Source organism: Narcine bancroftii, chromosome 5 (assembly GCF_036971445.1).
Source record: "Narcine bancroftii isolate sNarBan1 chromosome 5, sNarBan1.hap1, whole genome shotgun sequence".
NCBI classification, from domain to species: Eukaryota; Metazoa; Chordata; class Chondrichthyes; order Torpediniformes; family Narcinidae; genus Narcine; species Narcine bancroftii.
The window spans coordinates 199,547,356-199,564,671 of record NC_091473.1 but is presented as its reverse complement, the minus strand read 5'-3'; the positions used below and the strand labels follow the sequence as shown (position 1 = coordinate 199,564,671).

The window sequence follows — 17,316 nt, the reverse complement described above, 5'->3', positions numbered from 1 at the left end:
GTACTTCCAGAATCTTGTTCGTGTGCATTAATTATTGTAATTCCGAAAAAAGATAGAGATCCATTGAAAGTGTCTTCATATAGACCTATTTCTTTATTGAACGTAGATTATAAAATTATAGCAAAAGTGTTAGCATACTGTCTTGCCAAGTACTTACCAAAGTTGATACATATTGATCAAACAGGTTTTATTAAGAATAGGAATGTATCAGATAATATTCTTCGATTGATAACTTTGGTCAATGCATATCGGAAGCAGCCCAACCACCCCAATGGTGGTTGCACAAGATGCGGAAAAAGCCTTTGATAGGGTTGAATGGGATTTTTTATTTAAGGTGTTAGAAAATTTTAAATTTGGTCCTTTTTTATTGGTTGGGTTAAAGCTTTATATACAAACCCAATTGCTAGGATGGTGACAAATGGTCAAGTTTCCTTACCATTTAAATTGACACATTCGACTTGGCAAGGGTGTCCATTGAAACCAGCTTGTTTGCATTGGCTATTGAACCGTTAGCTCAGACAATAAGACAGAATGAAAAGATAAGAGGGATGAGAGTTATGGGTGAAGAATATAAGATTAATCTATTTGCAAATGATGTTTTGATATACTTGACGGATCCAAAACAGTCATTGTTACATTTGCAGGAATGTTTATTACAATTTGGAAAATTATCTAGATATAAAGTTAATTGGGATAAGAGTGAAATTTTGCCAGTTGGAGAGGGTGATTATTCAGAGTATAAAAATATTATAAAATTGAAATGGTCCGATAAAATTAAATATTTAGGAATAACTGTAAATGCTGATTATCAATCATTATATGTTAAATTATGTTCTTTTATTAAAAAAAGATTAAAGCAGATTTAATTAAATGGAAAGACCTTCCATTAACTTTAATTGGTCAAGTAAATTGTATTAAGATTAACATTTTACCTTGAATCCAATATTTATTTCAATCGATACCATGTTCCTTTTCAAATAGATTTTTTCAGGATTTAAATAAAGTTGTGAGGGAATTCTTATGGAAAGGTAAATTACCATTGTATAAACTTACATGGAAATATGCATTAGGTGGACTTCAGTTATCTAATTTTCAAAATTATTATGAAACAGCTCAGTTGAAATTTATTAGTAGATTGATGGACTTGGACCAACCTCCAAGTTTGGTGAAAGTGGAGATGGCTTGTATATCTGAAGTTGAGGTCCATCAATTTATATTACGATGGAATATGAATTTGTTGCAGAAATATAATATGCCAGAATTAAAACATTTGCTAAAGGAATGGACTAGAAGAAATAAGGTTTTAGGATCTTATCAATTTTAACCTCAACATGAAATCTGACTATCTATTTTCCACATTTTGGGCAGGTTTTATCCCACACTCCCACTTCCCTTCTTTATTTATCCCCCTCACCCTTCGCTGCTTTATTTCCCCTTGTTCCCGCTTCCAATGAAAATTTCACTTCCCTGGGGAAAGGGCTCTGATTGACACCTCTACTCCCTGGCTGCGGCTGCCCAATCCCACCCAGGTGTGTGCGCACTAATGTCACAAGGCCCGCGACCGTCTCTGTGTGCCGTTCCCTCAGCAACGGAGGAGGCCGAGGCCTGGGCTCAGGGGCAGCCAGGGATAGAGGTGAGGGGTCAGAGCCCAGGGAGGGGGGATGAGGCACAGAGGGTCCCACACAGGAGGGGCAGGGATGGGGTCCCCACCATAGGGTGGGCCGGCTCACTGGGGGAGGGGCAGGAGTCCCCTGTCACCGTCCCTGTCTCACACATGGACTCCCGGGGCATCCTGTTGGGGGGAGATCCCTTCTCAGGGGAAACATCAGCATCAGCCGGGTCCTTGGCCCCACCACCAGGACTGCTGTGAAGCCGGGTGGTGCTCAGTCCTGGTGCCCAGGGACTGGGGACTCTTGGGTCTGGGGCATAGACATGCACTTGTGTGAGAGGGGATCCAGGTTGGGGAGTTGCCTCCTTGGTGCCAGAGTCACGGATGTTTCCCAGCAGGTTCAGGGTCCAGTATCCTGGACGGGAGAAGGAGCAGCCGGAGTTGGTGGTTCATCGTGGTACTGATGACATTGGCAAGAAGAGAGATGAGATCTTGCAGGTAGAGTTTACAGCATCCAAAGTTAGAAACGCAGTGTTGTTACCTCAGGATGTCATGAACTAGTGATGTAGTGAGGGGAGAAATTGGAAAACTTTCCAGTCAAATATGTGACTAAGGAGCTGGTGCAGGTGTGATGGCTTCAGATATATGGACCACGGGGATGTGTGCAATAGGGGCAGATCTGTGGGGTTTTTCATATCAACAATATTGGCAACATAAACAAGATGAGGTTCTTCAAAGAAAAATTTGAGTCTTAAGTAGCAAGTTAAAAGATCTCAAGTTTTCCGATCTGAGGTTTATTCCACTTGTCACGGTGCAGCAAGGAATTATGAAAGATGGTGAAGTTGATTCTGTGCAGAGAAATGGTGCAGTGTGGGGGCAGGTGGGCCTGAAGTGGAGAAGCACATAGATCACATTATATGCTGCGGCTGGTCTGGTCGGGGTGGGAGTTGACCCAAAACAGTAGTCTTGCAGATGTAAAGTGTAGCTGTTAAACAGATTAAGAGATGCAAGTTGAATGTACAGGAGAGTAAGAGGCAAGTTAGAAGTCAATACTGGGCCTGGAACTGTTCATAGTGTCCATAAACGATTTCGTGTGTAATGCATCAAATTTTGCTGATTACATGAAATTGAGTAGAAAAGCAAATGCAATGTTGGTAAATATGAGGTTATCCCCTTTGGAATGAAAAATAGAAAATCAGATTATTATTTAAATGGAAAATGATTGCAGCATGCTGCCATGCCATGCAGCATGACACTTGGGAGTGCTTGTGCATGAATTGCAAAAGGTTGGTTTGCAGATGCAGCAGGCGATCAAGAAGATAAATATTGGCCTTGATTGGTAGAGGGGTTGAATTAAGAATAGGGAGGTTATGCTCCCACTGAACAAGGTGCTGGTCTCCTGACTTGAACAAGGATGTGCTTTGTTGGTGTTGCAGATATGGTTCATCAGTTGATTCTTGAGATGAGGGGGTTGGCCTACGAGGAGAGATTGCTGAGATTGAGAAAAATGAGAGGGGATCTTCCAGAAATATGTAAAATTATGAAAGGCATAGATAAGATTGAGGTGGGTAAATTATTTCCATTGGTGGGGAAACTAAATCTAGGAGACATCATCATTCAGGGTAGTAGATTTTAGATGAAGATGAGGAAAATTGGTTTTACCAGAGTGTGGTTAATCTATGGAATTCTCTGCCCATTGAAGCAGTGGAAGTGACCTCAGTAAAAATATTTAAGACAAGGTTGGATTGATGCTTACATATAGTAAAAGTCCTAAAATCCAGGCTGCTCAGGGATTGGGTCAAGCTGGATTTTCCCGATTCTCGGGCATTATTTGTAAAACTCAAATTTAAGAAGAATATACAGTTAAATTTTAATAGTTTATTAATGAAACAGTTTTCATATAAAATAGAAAGTACAAAAAGAATCAATACTTTGACTTCCATTTGCGCGATTTCTGCATGGACACTTGTTGCCACTGAGCTTCTGTGGTGCTTAAGCATGGATGAACGCAAAAGCCGAGTGTTTTCGAGAAGTCCGGATTCTTGAATGGTCTGGATTTCAGCCAAGAGTTTCCTAGAAGTCTGGATTTTGGACTTTGACTGGAATAGTGGAATTAAAGGACATGGGAAAAAGGCAGGTCGGTGCAGATGAGCCAATCATCAGATCAAGCATGATTTTGTTGAATGGCTGAGGAGGCTCGATGGGCCGGATGGTCTACTCTTGCTCCTATTTCTTCTCCAGCTTCTCTTTCCGCAGACACTGCCTGAGTGACTGAAGATTCCCAGCAGTTTCTGTCTTTATTTGGGGTTTCCAGCATCTGCAGTGTTTTCTTTCCATCTGAAAATTGGAGCCTGAGGTCAAGGCCTGAACTGAAGTGGGGTCGGTCTGTACTTGCTGGAGTTGAGAAGGATGGGAGGTGATCTAATCGGCTTCTCTTGAGCTTTGTGGTTTGATGTGGAGATGGAGAAGGCGGTGATTGATCAAACAAGCTGGTCCTTGCTCTCTGCCATTCCCATGTGGGTACATGAACTGACCTGGTCCTGACTGAACATTAGTGTCTTCTCTTCTTGCCTGGTGGGCAGTGAACAGTGAGTGTCTGTCAGTATCATGTTTATTGTCATCAGCGTGTGTTATGAAATGTGTTGTTATACAGAGCAGTTTTATGCATTCCATGTATAAAATTCCTATAAATTAGGGTTCCGTAAATATATTAGAACCAAAGAATGATAGAACATGCAGCACAAAAATTAGGGCATTTGGCCCATCTAGTCTTTGCCAAACTATAATCAGCCCAGTTTCACTGACCTGTACCCAGTCCGGAAATGGAGGGAAATCTCCATTCCACTCCCATCCATGCACATGCACATGTCCAAATTTTTAAAAAATATTAAAATAAACCCACATTATCCACTTCAGCTGGCAGCTTGTTTTGAACTCCCACTACTCTCTGTGTGAACAAGTTCCCCCTAAGCATTTCCCTTTTCACCTATAACCCATGGCCTCTGGTTTGTATTTCACCTCCCTCAGTGGAAAAAGCATACTTGCATTTACTCTGTTTACACCTTTCATAATTTTCTATACCTCTATCAAATCTCCCCTCATTCTTCTAAGCTTCAGGGAATAGTCCCAACCTGTTTAACCTTCCCCTGTAACTCAGTTTCTCAGATCCCAGTAATATTGATATTCCCAGATCCCTATGTTCTACCACAGTCCTCAGTGCCCTACCATTTACCATACTTGTCCTAACTTGGTTTGTCATTTCAAAATGCAACACCTCACAATTGTCTGCATAAAATCCATCTGCCATTTTTCAGCCCATTTTTCCAGCTGGTCCCTAAAGTTTCCCTGATGACTACAAATGTTAAAACACAACCTACCACGCACAAAGCTGTGCTGACTTTCCCTAATCAGCTCCCGACTGTCCAAATACCTATATATCTTGTCTCTCAGAACTCCTTCCAATAATTTACCGACTACTGATGTCAGGCTCACCGGCCTGGTTTATTTTTGGAGACGTTTTTAAACATCTGGATAACATGATCTACCCTCCAATCCTCTGGCACCTCATCTGTGGCCAAGGACATTTTGAATCTATCAGTCAGGGCCCTGAAATTTCTACACATCTCCGTCAAGGTCCAAGGGAATATCATATCTGGCCCAGGTGATTTATCTACCTTTACTCACTGACAGGCACCAAGCATCTCCTCCTCTTCATCTCCATCTGCTCCATGACTCTTCTGTTTGTTTCCCTTCCTTCCTTATGCACTATGCCAGTTTTCTGAGTTAATACTGATGCAAAAAAACTGTTTAAGATCTTCCCCCATTGCATGAGGCTCCATACATAGTTGACCACTCTGATCCTCTCGGGGACCAATTTTGTCCCTAACTATCCTTTTCATATACTTATAAAAGCCCCTTAGGTTCACCTTTATATTATCTGCCAGAGCAACCTCATGTCTTCTTTTTACCTTCCTGATTTCTTGAGTATTTTCCTGTTTTTCTTGTCCTCTTCAAGTACCTCATTAGCTCCCTGTTACCTTTACTTGCTATACATCTTGCTCCTTAACCAGATTGCCAATATCCCTTGAAAACCAGGGTTCTCTGTGCCTGGTAACTTTGCCTTTAATCCTATCAGGAACATGCAAACTCTGCATTCTCAAAATTTTGCCCTTAAGGCCGTCCACCTACCTAACACACCCTTCCCATAAAACAACATATCCCAGTCCACTCTTCCTAGACCCTTTCTCATTTCTACAAATTTGACTTCCTCCAGTTTAGAATCCCAACATGAGAAACAAGATTTATTGTCATGAACAAGTCATGAAATTCAGTGTTTTGCGGCAGCATCATATTATAATAATCTTATGGCATTCTCAAAAGAATAAAATAATAATAATAATGCATGAAACGTAAGGCTACATTGATTACATTGGTTCATTGATTATTCAGGAATTTGATGGCAATGAGGAAGAAGCTGTCCTTGTGTCATTGAGTACTCGTCTTTAGGTTCCTGTACCTTTTCCCCAATGGTAGCAGAGTGAAGAGGACATGGCCTGGGTGGTGGGGGGGGGGGGGGTATTTGAGGAGAGAGGCTGATTTTTTAAGAGACTGCCTTGTGTAGATGTCCTCGATGCAGTGAAGCCTGGTGCCTGTCATGAAGCAGGCTGACTTAACAACCCTCTAGAGTTTATTATTGTTCTGAGAGTTGGTGCCTTTATATTACAACCAACCAGAATGCTCTCCACGGTACAACTGTGGGTGTTGACGAGGGTTTTAGGTGACATACCAAACCTCCTCAGACACCTCACTAAGTACAGCCAAAGGACGAGACTTGTCCATCTCCATAAATAACATGAAGCTCATGACATTATACCCAAAATGTTTGCATACACACACCTGTCACCTGACTGTCTTGTTCCCTAATATGAGATCAAATACTGCATCCTCTCTCATTGGTACCTGTATGTATATTGATTTAGAAAACTTTCCTGATCACATTTCACAAACTCCAAGCCATCCAGCCCTTTTACGGAATGGGAGTCCCAGTTAATATTTGTCAAGCTAAAATCTCCCACTATCACAATGTTCTGCTTCTTACATCGGTCTGTTATCTCTCTACAGATTTGCTCCTCTAATTCTCTCTGACTATTGGGCGGTCTATAATACAACCCTATCAGGGTAGTCATCAACTCCACCCATATGGCCTCTGTAATCAAATCCTCCTGGCTGTCCCTGACTTGGCACAACTGAGATCTTTTCCCTGACCAGCAATACTACTCCTCCCCCTTTCATTCCTCCTCCTCTATCACGTCTGAAGCAACGGGACCCAGAACATTAAAATGCCAGGCCTGCCCATCCTGCAACCAAATCTCACTAATAGCAACACTATCATAATCCCACGTGTCAATCCATGCCCTAAGCCTTTCTAACAATACTCCTTGCATTAAAATAAACACACCTGAGAACATTTCTACCACATACAAACCTATGATTTCTGTCTACATGCAGTCCTCACATGACCTTTATCCTCCTCCTTCTCACCAGCTGCTCTAACCTTCTGGTTCCCCTCCCCCTGAAAATCTAGTTTAACCTCATTGGGACGAACAAACCTACCCACAAGGGTATTAATCCCCTTCCAGTTCAGATGCAATCCGTCCTGTCGGTACAGATCCCACCATCCCTGGAACAGCTCAGTGATCTAGAAACCTGAAGCCCTCACTCATACACCATGTCTCCAGCCATGTGTTAAACTGCCTTATCCTCCTATTTCTAATCTCTCCAGCACGTGGAACGTGAAGTAATCCTGAGCTCACTACCCTGGAGGTCCTCTTCTTCAACCTAGCACCTAACTCCCTGAACTCTCCTTGCAGGACCTCCTCACACTTCTCCCTATGTCATTGGTCCCTACGTGGACCACGACATCTGACCGATCACCCTCCCACCTCAGAATGTCGTGAACTTGATCTGAGATATCCCGGACCCTGGCACCAGGGAGACAACATTCTATCCAGGATTCACGATCTCCTCCACAAAACGTCTCATCTCCCTTCCTAACTATGGAATCTCCTATCACTACAGCCTGCCGCTTTTCGCCCCTCCCCTTCCCTTCTTAGTCACAGAACCAGATTCTGTGCCAGAGATCTGATTTACATGGCTCGTTCCCGATAGTTCATCCCCTGAAACATATTCAAAGCTTGCAGAAGGATCTGGACCAGCTAGGAGAATGGGCCAAAAAATGGCAGATGGGTTTAATGCAGATGGGTGTGAGGTCTTACATTTTGGAGGGCAAACTAAGGTAGGTGATAGACAGTAAATGATAGGGCACTGAGGAGTGCGGAGGAGCAGAGAGATCTGGGAAGACAGATGCATTATTCCCTGATGGTGGCATCGCGGGTGGACAGGGTTGTAAAGAAAGCTTTTGGTATCATAGCCTTTACAAATCCAGATATTGAGTCTAGGAGTTGAGATGTTATGTTGAAGTTGTTTAACTTGGTGAGGCCAAATTTGGTATTGTATGTAGTTCTGGGCAGGAAAGATATCAATAAGATCGAAAAAGTGCAGAGAAGGTTGACTCGGATGTTGCCAGGTCTTCAGGAGTTGAGTTAAAGAGAACTATTAAACAGGTTAGGACTTTATTCCTTGGAGCGAAGAAGAATGAGGGGAGATTTGAGTGGTTTACAAGATTGAGAGATATAGACAGAGTGGATGCAAAAAGGCTTTTTCCACTTGGATTGGGGGAGATCATAGTTTTAAGCTGAAGTGGGAAAGGTTTAGGGGGAACAATGGGAGGAGGTTCTTCACTCAGAGAGTGGTGGGAATGAGGAATGAACTGCCATCTGATGTCGTGAATGTGGGCTCAATCATGTGTTTTAAGAATAAATTGGATAGGAACACAGATGGGAGAGGCCTGCAGGCCTGGAGATCACTGGGCTGTTCCAGAATGAGAGCAGGCCAGTGGGACTAGGGAGATGATGGTCAGCACAGACTAGAGTGGTGGAAAGGCATGCTTTCTGCGCTGTAGTGTCTATGGTCCATTTCCTCCGCAAGTTTTGAAAACCTCAGTCGCTCTCCACAACATCTCTAATCTTTGTGTCACCTCCAAACATGCTAATCCAATTTCCCACATCATCACCCAGATCACTGATAGAGATGACAACAATTATCCAGGACTGATCCCTGAGACAGACCCCACTAGTCACAGGCCTCCAGTCTGAGAAGCAATCATCCACAATCGCTCTCTGGCTTCTCCCCATAGGCATATGTAGGGGGTCAGCCAGGGGCATGTGCCCTGGGCACCACTGTCCTCACCTCGCCTGCTCAGTTGTGAACTTCGGAGCCCAACAAAGAATCTCCATTTGACAAAAGAACTTCGAGGTATGGGCGATAGTCTGAAGTTCTTACATAACACTTGTCTTTTGCTCTGTGATGGCAATCAAGCTATTGTCTGTGTCAGACAAGTGGAACTGATATGTCAATGGGTGATTAAGAGACCCACAAAGCTTATTGTAAAGCTAATTCTAGCCATGAATAGACCAACCAGCTCTATCAGTGGTTCTCAACCTTTTTCTTTCCACTCACTTACCATTTTAAGTCTTCCCTATGCCAGGGATGGTCAAACCGTGACTCGCAAGCCACATGTGGCTCTTTGATCTTTAATATGTGGCTCGCTGCCGGTCTCCCCCCCTCACCTGCCCGACTCGCGCTGCCGGTCTCCCCCCCCCCCCCTTGCCTGCCCGACTCGTGCTGCCAGTCTCCCCCCCCTCGCCTGCCCATCTCACGTCTTTAATAGCCTGGATAGTCTCTAATCGCATTGTATTGTAGTCATTAAAAAAATGATTACAATAAGACAAATTTTGTAAGGTGGAAATCTGATTAAAATATCTCTCATTTTTTTGATTTACCTTTTTTTACATATTTGTGTCTTTGTGATTACTGAATCTAATACAAATTAACAGTTTAAAAACTGCATGCATGAATAAATCTTATTTCATTTAATATGTATTTCTTAAAATTGTTATAATTTTTTTGTTACAAAATGTGTATGTAACAATACAAACGTATGTGTGAATTTTGATCTTGTCCTGCGGCTCTCAAGCATCTGAGCTTTATCGTTTGTGGCTCTTACATTAAGCAAGTTTGGCCACCCCTGCCCTATGCCATAGATGCTCTGTGATTAGTAAGGGATTGCTTAAGGTGGTAGGTGAGTGGAAAGAAAAAGTTTAAAACCACTGTTTTAATCGTACCTAATTCACTCGTTATATGCATGGTTTCAGAACTCCAAAGGAAATTGTCAATAACAATTTTTCTCAAGCAAAATATTTCAGTAACAATAGGGTCTAGAGCAGAGATTCTCAACCTTCCCTCCCACTCACATACCACCTTAAGCTATCCCTTACTGATCACAGAGCACTGATAGCATAGGGATCACATAAAGTGATGTGTGAGGGGAAAAAAAGTTTGAGAACCACTGGGAGTCCCGATAAAACAAAGAGCTGTGTGGTAAGGACCCTCTGTGATTGTGCCACTCTTCATGTGCTTTGAGAAGCACATTTATTTGTAAATATAATTGACGTCAATTTCTTATATTTTGAAAAATAAAATGTTTCTTTAGTTTTCAGCGTGGCTGAAAATGTGAAAATTCTTAAGGCTATTGATTAATGGCAGACCATGAACTGTCTCAAGACCATCATCTATCTCCTGACACCCAACTGCCTCGGCCTCGCTGATCCTTCTGTAAGCTGTCAGTGCCTCTCCCGCCCCTCGGCCCTCTCTCCCCACCCCTCGGCCCTCTCCCCCGAACCCCCTCTCTCCCATCCTCACATCTCTAACACCACTCTTTGCCATGCTGCACGTGTCTTCCACCGTGAACACTGATACAAAGTATCTGTTCAATGCCTCAGCTATTTCCTTATTACTAAATATCAATTTCCAAGGAACCGATGTTGACTCTAGTCATCCTCTTCCATTTTATATATTTATAAAATTTTTGCATTCTGTTTATATATTTTGTGCTAATTTACCTACATAATCCTCTTCCCTTTATTATTTCTCATTTATTTGTCCTTTGTTGCCTTTCAAAGCTTTCCCAATCCTTCAGTTTCCCACTACTCTTGGCTACTTGTACAGGTACGCAAGCTTTTAATTTTGTACTTTATTTCCTTAGTTAACCAAGGCTGTCTCTTCCCTTTCTTACTGCCCTTATTTTTAACAGGAATGTATTGTTGAGCACTGTGAAAAAACTCTTTGAAAGTCTCCACTGTTCTTCATCTGTTCTGCCAACTAGCCTGTGCTCCCAATTCCTCCCAAACACTGACCAATTTCTCCCTCATCGTGTTGTAGTCTCCCCTGTTCATGCATAATACATTAGTTTTGGATCTAACTATTGCACCTCCCATCTATATGAGAAATTCAATCATACTGTGATCACTTTTTCCAAGAGGGTCCCAAACTACTAGATCGTTAATTTCACCAATCTCATTGCACAATACAAGATCTAAATAGTATTCTTCCTTGTTGGTTCCTTAACTTGCTGCTCAGGAAAGAATCACTGACGCATTCTTTGAAGTCATCCACCAGACTACCTCAACCAACTTGATTTTCCCAATCTACATGGAAGTTAAAGTTCCTCAGGACAACTGCTGTTCCATTCTTACATGCCCCAGGTGGGTGATAGACATCGCTCACCAGTGATTTTTTTCCCCTTTACTATTCTTAATCTCCACCCAAATGGACACACATTTCTGCTCCTTAGATTTTATATTGTCTCTCACTATTGAGAAATTTTCCAACAGTCCTAACTCCACATTCGATGAGAACTCAGAACAAGGACGGATCTTCACTCACATTGTTTCAATTCAGTTTAATGAGGAAGCTTATGTTCACCAAGTCCAGACAGGTGATGGAGCTCTGTGCCTGAAAGGAAGGCTGGACAGGAACATCGTGTGGGTCAACATCATCACGTTCGACGTACCAATGACCCATGCTGCAGCCCATTAAGTCGTTCACATGCATGTGTAGTGCGCGTCTCCCCAACAGGCGGCAGCTATTCCCTATCAAGTGCTTGTTGAGGACCAAAGGTGATTCAGAACTGGGTCCCCGGTGCCAAGAACAGAGTGCAACAGCAGGTCCTGGAATGGAGGGTTCTTGTGGTTCCTGCACTTGCAACGCCCAGCTCGAGGATGCTTCTCCCCAGGTCCCAGCCCTGGTCCCAGCTTGGGTTTTGATTTAACATTCTTCCCGCGTTCTCCCGGAACTTCCATCAGGCTGAGCCTGTACTGTGTGCCCCGGGGCAGGACTGCATTGATTTATCCCCTGGTCACATCCTCTCGTCCCCACAGCGAAGAACATGTTTCAGTGCTCTGTCTGCGGGAAAAACTTTAAAAACGGTCCACTAAGTTAATGAGACACCAGCAGGTCCACTCCAGGGAGAGGCTGTTCATCTGCCCGGAGTGCGAGAAGGCCTTCACCAGGTTGTCCAGTCTTGCAACACACCGACGGGTCCACACCGGGGAGAGGCCCTTCACCTCCCCTGAGTGCAGCAAAGAGTTCACCCAGATCTCCAACCTGCAGAACCACCAGTGGGTCCACACCGAGGAAAAAATGTTCACCTGCCCCGAGTGCAAGAAGGCCTTCACCAGATTGTCCAACCTTGATGTACACTGGTGGGTCCACACAGGCAAGAGGCCCTTCACCTCCCCCAAGTACAGCAAAGGCTTCACCAAAACCTCCAGTCTGCAGAGGCACCAGTGGATACACACTATGGAAAGCCATTTGCCTGCCCTGAGTGCAAGAAGACTTTCATCAACCGGTCCAGCCTTGTAATACACCATTGGGGCCACACCAGCGAGAGGCCCTTCTCCTGCTCCAAGTGTGGCAAAGGCTTCACCAATACCTCCAGCCTGCTGAGGTACCAGCAGGCCCAAACCGGGGAAAGGCCATTCACCTGCCCTGAGTGCAGCAAGGGCTTCACCAATACCTCCAACCTGCGGTTGCACCGGCAGGCCCACACCAGGGAAAAGCCATTCACTTGCTCCGAGTGCAGAAAGGGGTTTGCCCGGTCCTCCCACCTGCACCCACACCAGTGAGAGACCATTTGTCTACCCCGAGTGCAGCAAGAGCTTCACCCAGATCTCCAGCCTGCGGACTCACCAGAAGATTCACAGCAGTGACAGGCCGTTTGTTTGTCCCGAGCGTGGGAAAGGCTTCACCCAATCCTCCCACCTGCTGACTCACCAGTGTGTCCACACCAGGGAGAGGCCATTCAACTGCCCCAGTGTGAAAAGGGGATCACCCAGTCCTCATACCTACTGGTCCACCAGCAGATCCACTCTGGGGAGAGGCCATTTACCTGCCCCAAGTGCGGAAAGGCATTTGCCCAGTCCTCCAACCTGCTGATCCATTAGTGGGTCCACACTGGAAAGAGGCCCTTCACTTCTTCTGTGCAAGAAGGCCTTCACTCATTCTTCCCACCTGCAGACCCACCAGCTGCTCCATACTGCAGAGAGGCCATTCATCTGCCTTGAGGATATGGAGGGTTTTACCCAGATCTCCAACCTGTAGAAGCACAAGTGGGATGATACCAGGGAAAAGCCATTTGCCTGCCATGAGTGCGAGAAGGCCTTCACCAGGTTGTCTACCCTTGAAACACACCGACAGATACACATGGGGGAGATGGCCTTCGTTTGCTTTGAATGCGATGAGAGGTTCAGTGAGTCCAGCAAGTTTAGTAGATACCAGCAGGTCCACACCGGGGAGAGGCCTTTCACCTGCCCCAAGTGCAGGAAGGACTTTATCCAGTCGTATGAGCTGTTGGCTCACCAGCAGGTCCACTCTGGGAATGGCCGTTCATCTGTCCCAAGTGTGGAAAGGGCTTCATCCAATCCTCTCAGCTGCTGACCCACCAGCAGGTACACTCTGGGGAGTGGCCATTCTTTTTCCCCAAGTGCAGAAAGGGGATTGCCCAGTCTTCCGACCTGCTGACTCACCAGTGGGTCCACACCAGGAAGAGGCTGTTCACCTCCTCCAAGTGTGGGAAGGGCTGAAACACAATCTGCTGAAACACCAGCGAGTTCACACACAAAGTTTGCAGAATGTGGAATATTGAAACTCACTTAGACTTCCAGCTGGTGAGCATGTGGGGTCGGAGGCAGTCATATGGTGCTCCTGCCAACTTCCAAACATTTCTCACTCAATCATCTTTAATCTTTAACCAAAGAGGATAAAACATCCTCTTCAATATTTAATGTCAATGCTTTTGAAGATGACGATCACCAGAGGAGCTAAAGCAGCAAAAAATGGTAAAGAAGATATGGCCCCTCTGACTGCAGAGTCTGTCTCAGACATGTTGAAAATACAATCAAGGGAGATAACGCGGGAAACAACTGCAGAAGGTCAAAGAGAGATTAATTCTAAGCTTGAGAAGGTTTTACAAGCAATTTCAGCAATTGAAGAGCATTTGGAAACAGTGTTTGAAGTCTGTTAATGACTATAGATAAATGAGAAACGATGTGAAGTAATGTCAGCCTTCAACTCCAAGTTGGCCTGGAAGGTGGTTGATTTAGAGAGTAGAAGTGGACGCTTCTACAATACTCAGATCCTGGGCTGAAGGAAGACACTGAAAAAGGAAGTTAACTGACTTCTTCTCAAATCTACTCATGGAGGGTTTGGAAGAGAGAATTTTGCTGCTAAGTCCAAGCTTGACAGAGCATGTCGGTCTCTGGTTCCCAAGGCAACCTCGGAACATTGTTAACATTCAGTAATTCTTCATTTTCAATATTACCAAGAAAAGGATAGTGTTATTTGTGAAACTCGTCCGATCAGAAATTTGAATGATCAGGGTCAACAAATTAGACTTGTGGAAGGTTTATGCCATGAAGTTGTGGAGATATGGAAAGATTACAGAGAGGTGATGACTAAGCTGTTCAAGAAAAGATTTAGACCTGCTTTGTTGTATCCAGTTCGTCTGTGGATCACCTTGGAAAACGGCCACAAGAAATTTTTAAATTCAGTGGATGAAGCTTGCAAAGTTTTGGTTGATTCTGTTCAAACAGCAAGTTTAATATGAATAAATAGTCTGTGTCTGAAGTTTGTTCTATCTTGAAGGGGGGTCTTTTTTCGAGTGGGGAAAGTCTGACCATTTGTTTCTTGTGTCAATTGAAGGGTTAATTGGTTTAATAATGATGTGGTTTTTATTTTCGTTAGGCTTGTTTAGTTTATTTTGTTTATCATTGATATTAAACATTTAATAGATTGTATTAATCTTATTAATTTGCACAGTATTTGCCTATGTTACTTCTTCATTTATTAACTCCGTAAATGTATGCAGTTTATTATTAGATGGTGGGAAAGTAGGTGTGTGCAGTTAGTTTATTCTCGGAACGTGGGAAAATGTGGTCAGCATTGAAATAATGGATGTTTAGTGACTCATTTAAACAAGGGAATCTTCCATCATCTTTTATTAAAGCTTGTATTTCTCTTATTCTATTAATGTGCTTCTTATAGCCCTATTTATTTAGATATGATATGAAGATTTTTGTCTAAAAGACTGACTCATAGATTGGAGAATATTTTATCATTAATCATTTCTAAGGATTAATCCAGTTTTATTATAAATCGTTAATTTAATATTTTATTTTTACTTCTGTCCCTGAATGTGTCCTTTCTTTAGATGCAGAGAAGGCTTTTGATCGGGTGGAGTGGGGTTATCTATTTGCCATTTTGGAAAAATGTAATTTTGGTCCATGTTTTATTAAATGTATTAAATTATTATATTTATGTCCTACTGCCTCAATTCTTTTTGAGATTGATTTATTTATCTATTCCAAGGAGTTAACAAGGTTTCACGAGGTTTAGGGAAAACTTTATACAAATTTATATCTACAATATGTCAATATGAGCACCAGATTTTCAAAAAGCATCATATTTATTCCTTAAATTATATGTAATCTTCTCAAGAGGTATGCAACTATGAATCCCCCATGCCATCTTTCCAAACCCAAATGCGAATCTGATTTCCACATCACTGCCATACATTTTCTTGCAAGGACCACTTCATATTACATTTCAATGGCTCCATTGTAGAGAGGTGAGGGCACAAAATCCCTTAGTGTCCATCTAAAGGATGACTTATCCTGGACCCACAACACCTCGTGAGTCAGGTAGACACAGCAACACCTCCACTTCTGAAGGAGGTTGATGAGGGCAAGTAAGTCACCATCCTGACCAAATTCGACAGGAGCACAAGAGAACTGGCTGGTTGCAGCATAGGGTGGGGTGGTAGCTACAAAGCAGCAGCGACCAGAAAAACACCAGCAGCAATGAAGACAGCAGCTCGGGCTTGTAGTGCGTGCAGACAAAACCACATGATTCAAAGCATCATTGTAATTGGGTAATACTGATGGCTCTGACTAGATTACATTAGAAGGTTCAAAAAGTAAATGTTTTACCCTCAGAGGTACATTGATACATTCAGCTGGGCTTACGAGAAATGTTTTGTAGTTAAAATTAACTGCAGGGATATTTTTACAAAAAAATTGTTTAAAAAATTCAGCTGAAACAGTGCACAAAAATTTTACACAGTCATTTTGGTGTCACCCGGTGCAGTCCACACCCCCACTCCACACCCACCAGTGACGTCAGTGCTTACCGTGTAGGAAATATGGCATCTAATTCACATCAAAACACCCCACAAATTGTAATGAATTAACGAACTGGCTGAAAGATACATTTTGAGGGCTCCTTTGTTATACAAAAAATGGCTCTTTAGGACCTTGTAATGTGCGGGAGAGGCCTTGGTTTAAATCTCCGTCTCCAAGGAGGCAGCCAATCAATTGGCTCTCAGCACTGGATGAGTTTAATAGCAACATAATTTTTTAAAACCAAAAATAGACTTTATTCACAAATAAATACAAAGTGAAAACTGTTCCAAGTCTCTTCCCTCTCTCAGTTTCATATCCATACATTTCCATCACTGCACATTGTTACATTCATTTCCGTTTACTCCATTACCACTACTGTCCTTACTGTCCCCTCTTATTTGAGGAGCTTCCCTTGATATCGGCCCCTCCGTGCCCAGTTAATGGGAGGTCCTTTGTATCATCGTTAGCCTTGGGTGAGGTGGCAGAAGGCTGGAGAGTGGCAATGGTACAGGATACCAGAAGCTTCACCCCATGTGACATTGCTTGTGAATGAGGGTCACCAGTCCAAAGACTTGGGATCCCTGGTGAATCAGGCAGGCGCTGTCACTGATTGGAAGAAAATTACACCAAGGGTATGGAAATCTGAAAACAGTAACTACATCAAAATAATAGTAGACATAGACATGGTAGGAACCTCAAGGAGGTCGAAATAGCTCCCCAGCAACACCTGCCATTGCTAAGAGAAAAAGGAGACCAACAAAACAGCAAAAGGTGGAGTAAGCTGCCATCTATCTTATGGTCACAACATGACACAGACGTAGGGAGAGTAAAACTAGCAAGTCTGGCGGAAGACCACAGTATCTCCTAACCCCAGAAGCAGAAGAAGGTATAGCACCAACAATACAAGGTCTAATGGAGGCAGTGGCCCTTAAAAAGACAGATAGTCCTGCAACACCCTACTGTTATCTGTTTTAAAAGCAGATAAGTTCAAATGAAGACTGGTACATAGCTTGCGAGCAGTAAATAAGGTAGTTAAGGACTGGCCAGCAGTAGACCCAAATCCACATTTCT

At 43.3% G+C, this 17,316-nt stretch overlaps 1 protein-coding gene across 1 annotated transcript; it reads left to right on the top strand.

Annotated features, from left to right (window-relative positions):
• Positions 1-12,007: 12,007 nt before the first annotated feature.
• Positions 12,008-13,003, top strand: LOC138765453 (oocyte zinc finger protein XlCOF6-like). Its single transcript, XM_069942493.1, has 3 exons — positions 12,008-12,309; positions 12,423-12,644; positions 12,691-13,003. Exons 1-3 carry the CDS (start codon positions 12,008-12,010, stop codon positions 13,001-13,003), a joined length of 837 nt encoding a protein of 278 aa, XP_069798594.1.
• The last annotated feature ends 4,313 nt before the right edge of the window (positions 13,004-17,316 follow it).

Bases quoted from the DNA above. Each gene is read 5' to 3' on its own strand.
- LOC138765453 (XM_069942493.1), top strand. From the start codon at position 12,008: ATGAGACACCAGCAGGTCCACTCCAGGGAGAGGCTGTTCATCTGCCCG. The intron at 12,310-12,422 runs GTACAGCAAAGG...CAACCGGTCCAG, and splicing joins AGGCCCTTCACCTCCCCCAA to CCTTGTAATACACCATTGGG. The intron at 12,645-12,690 runs GTGCAGAAAGGG...CACCCACACCAG, and splicing joins AAGCCATTCACTTGCTCCGA to TGAGAGACCATTTGTCTACC.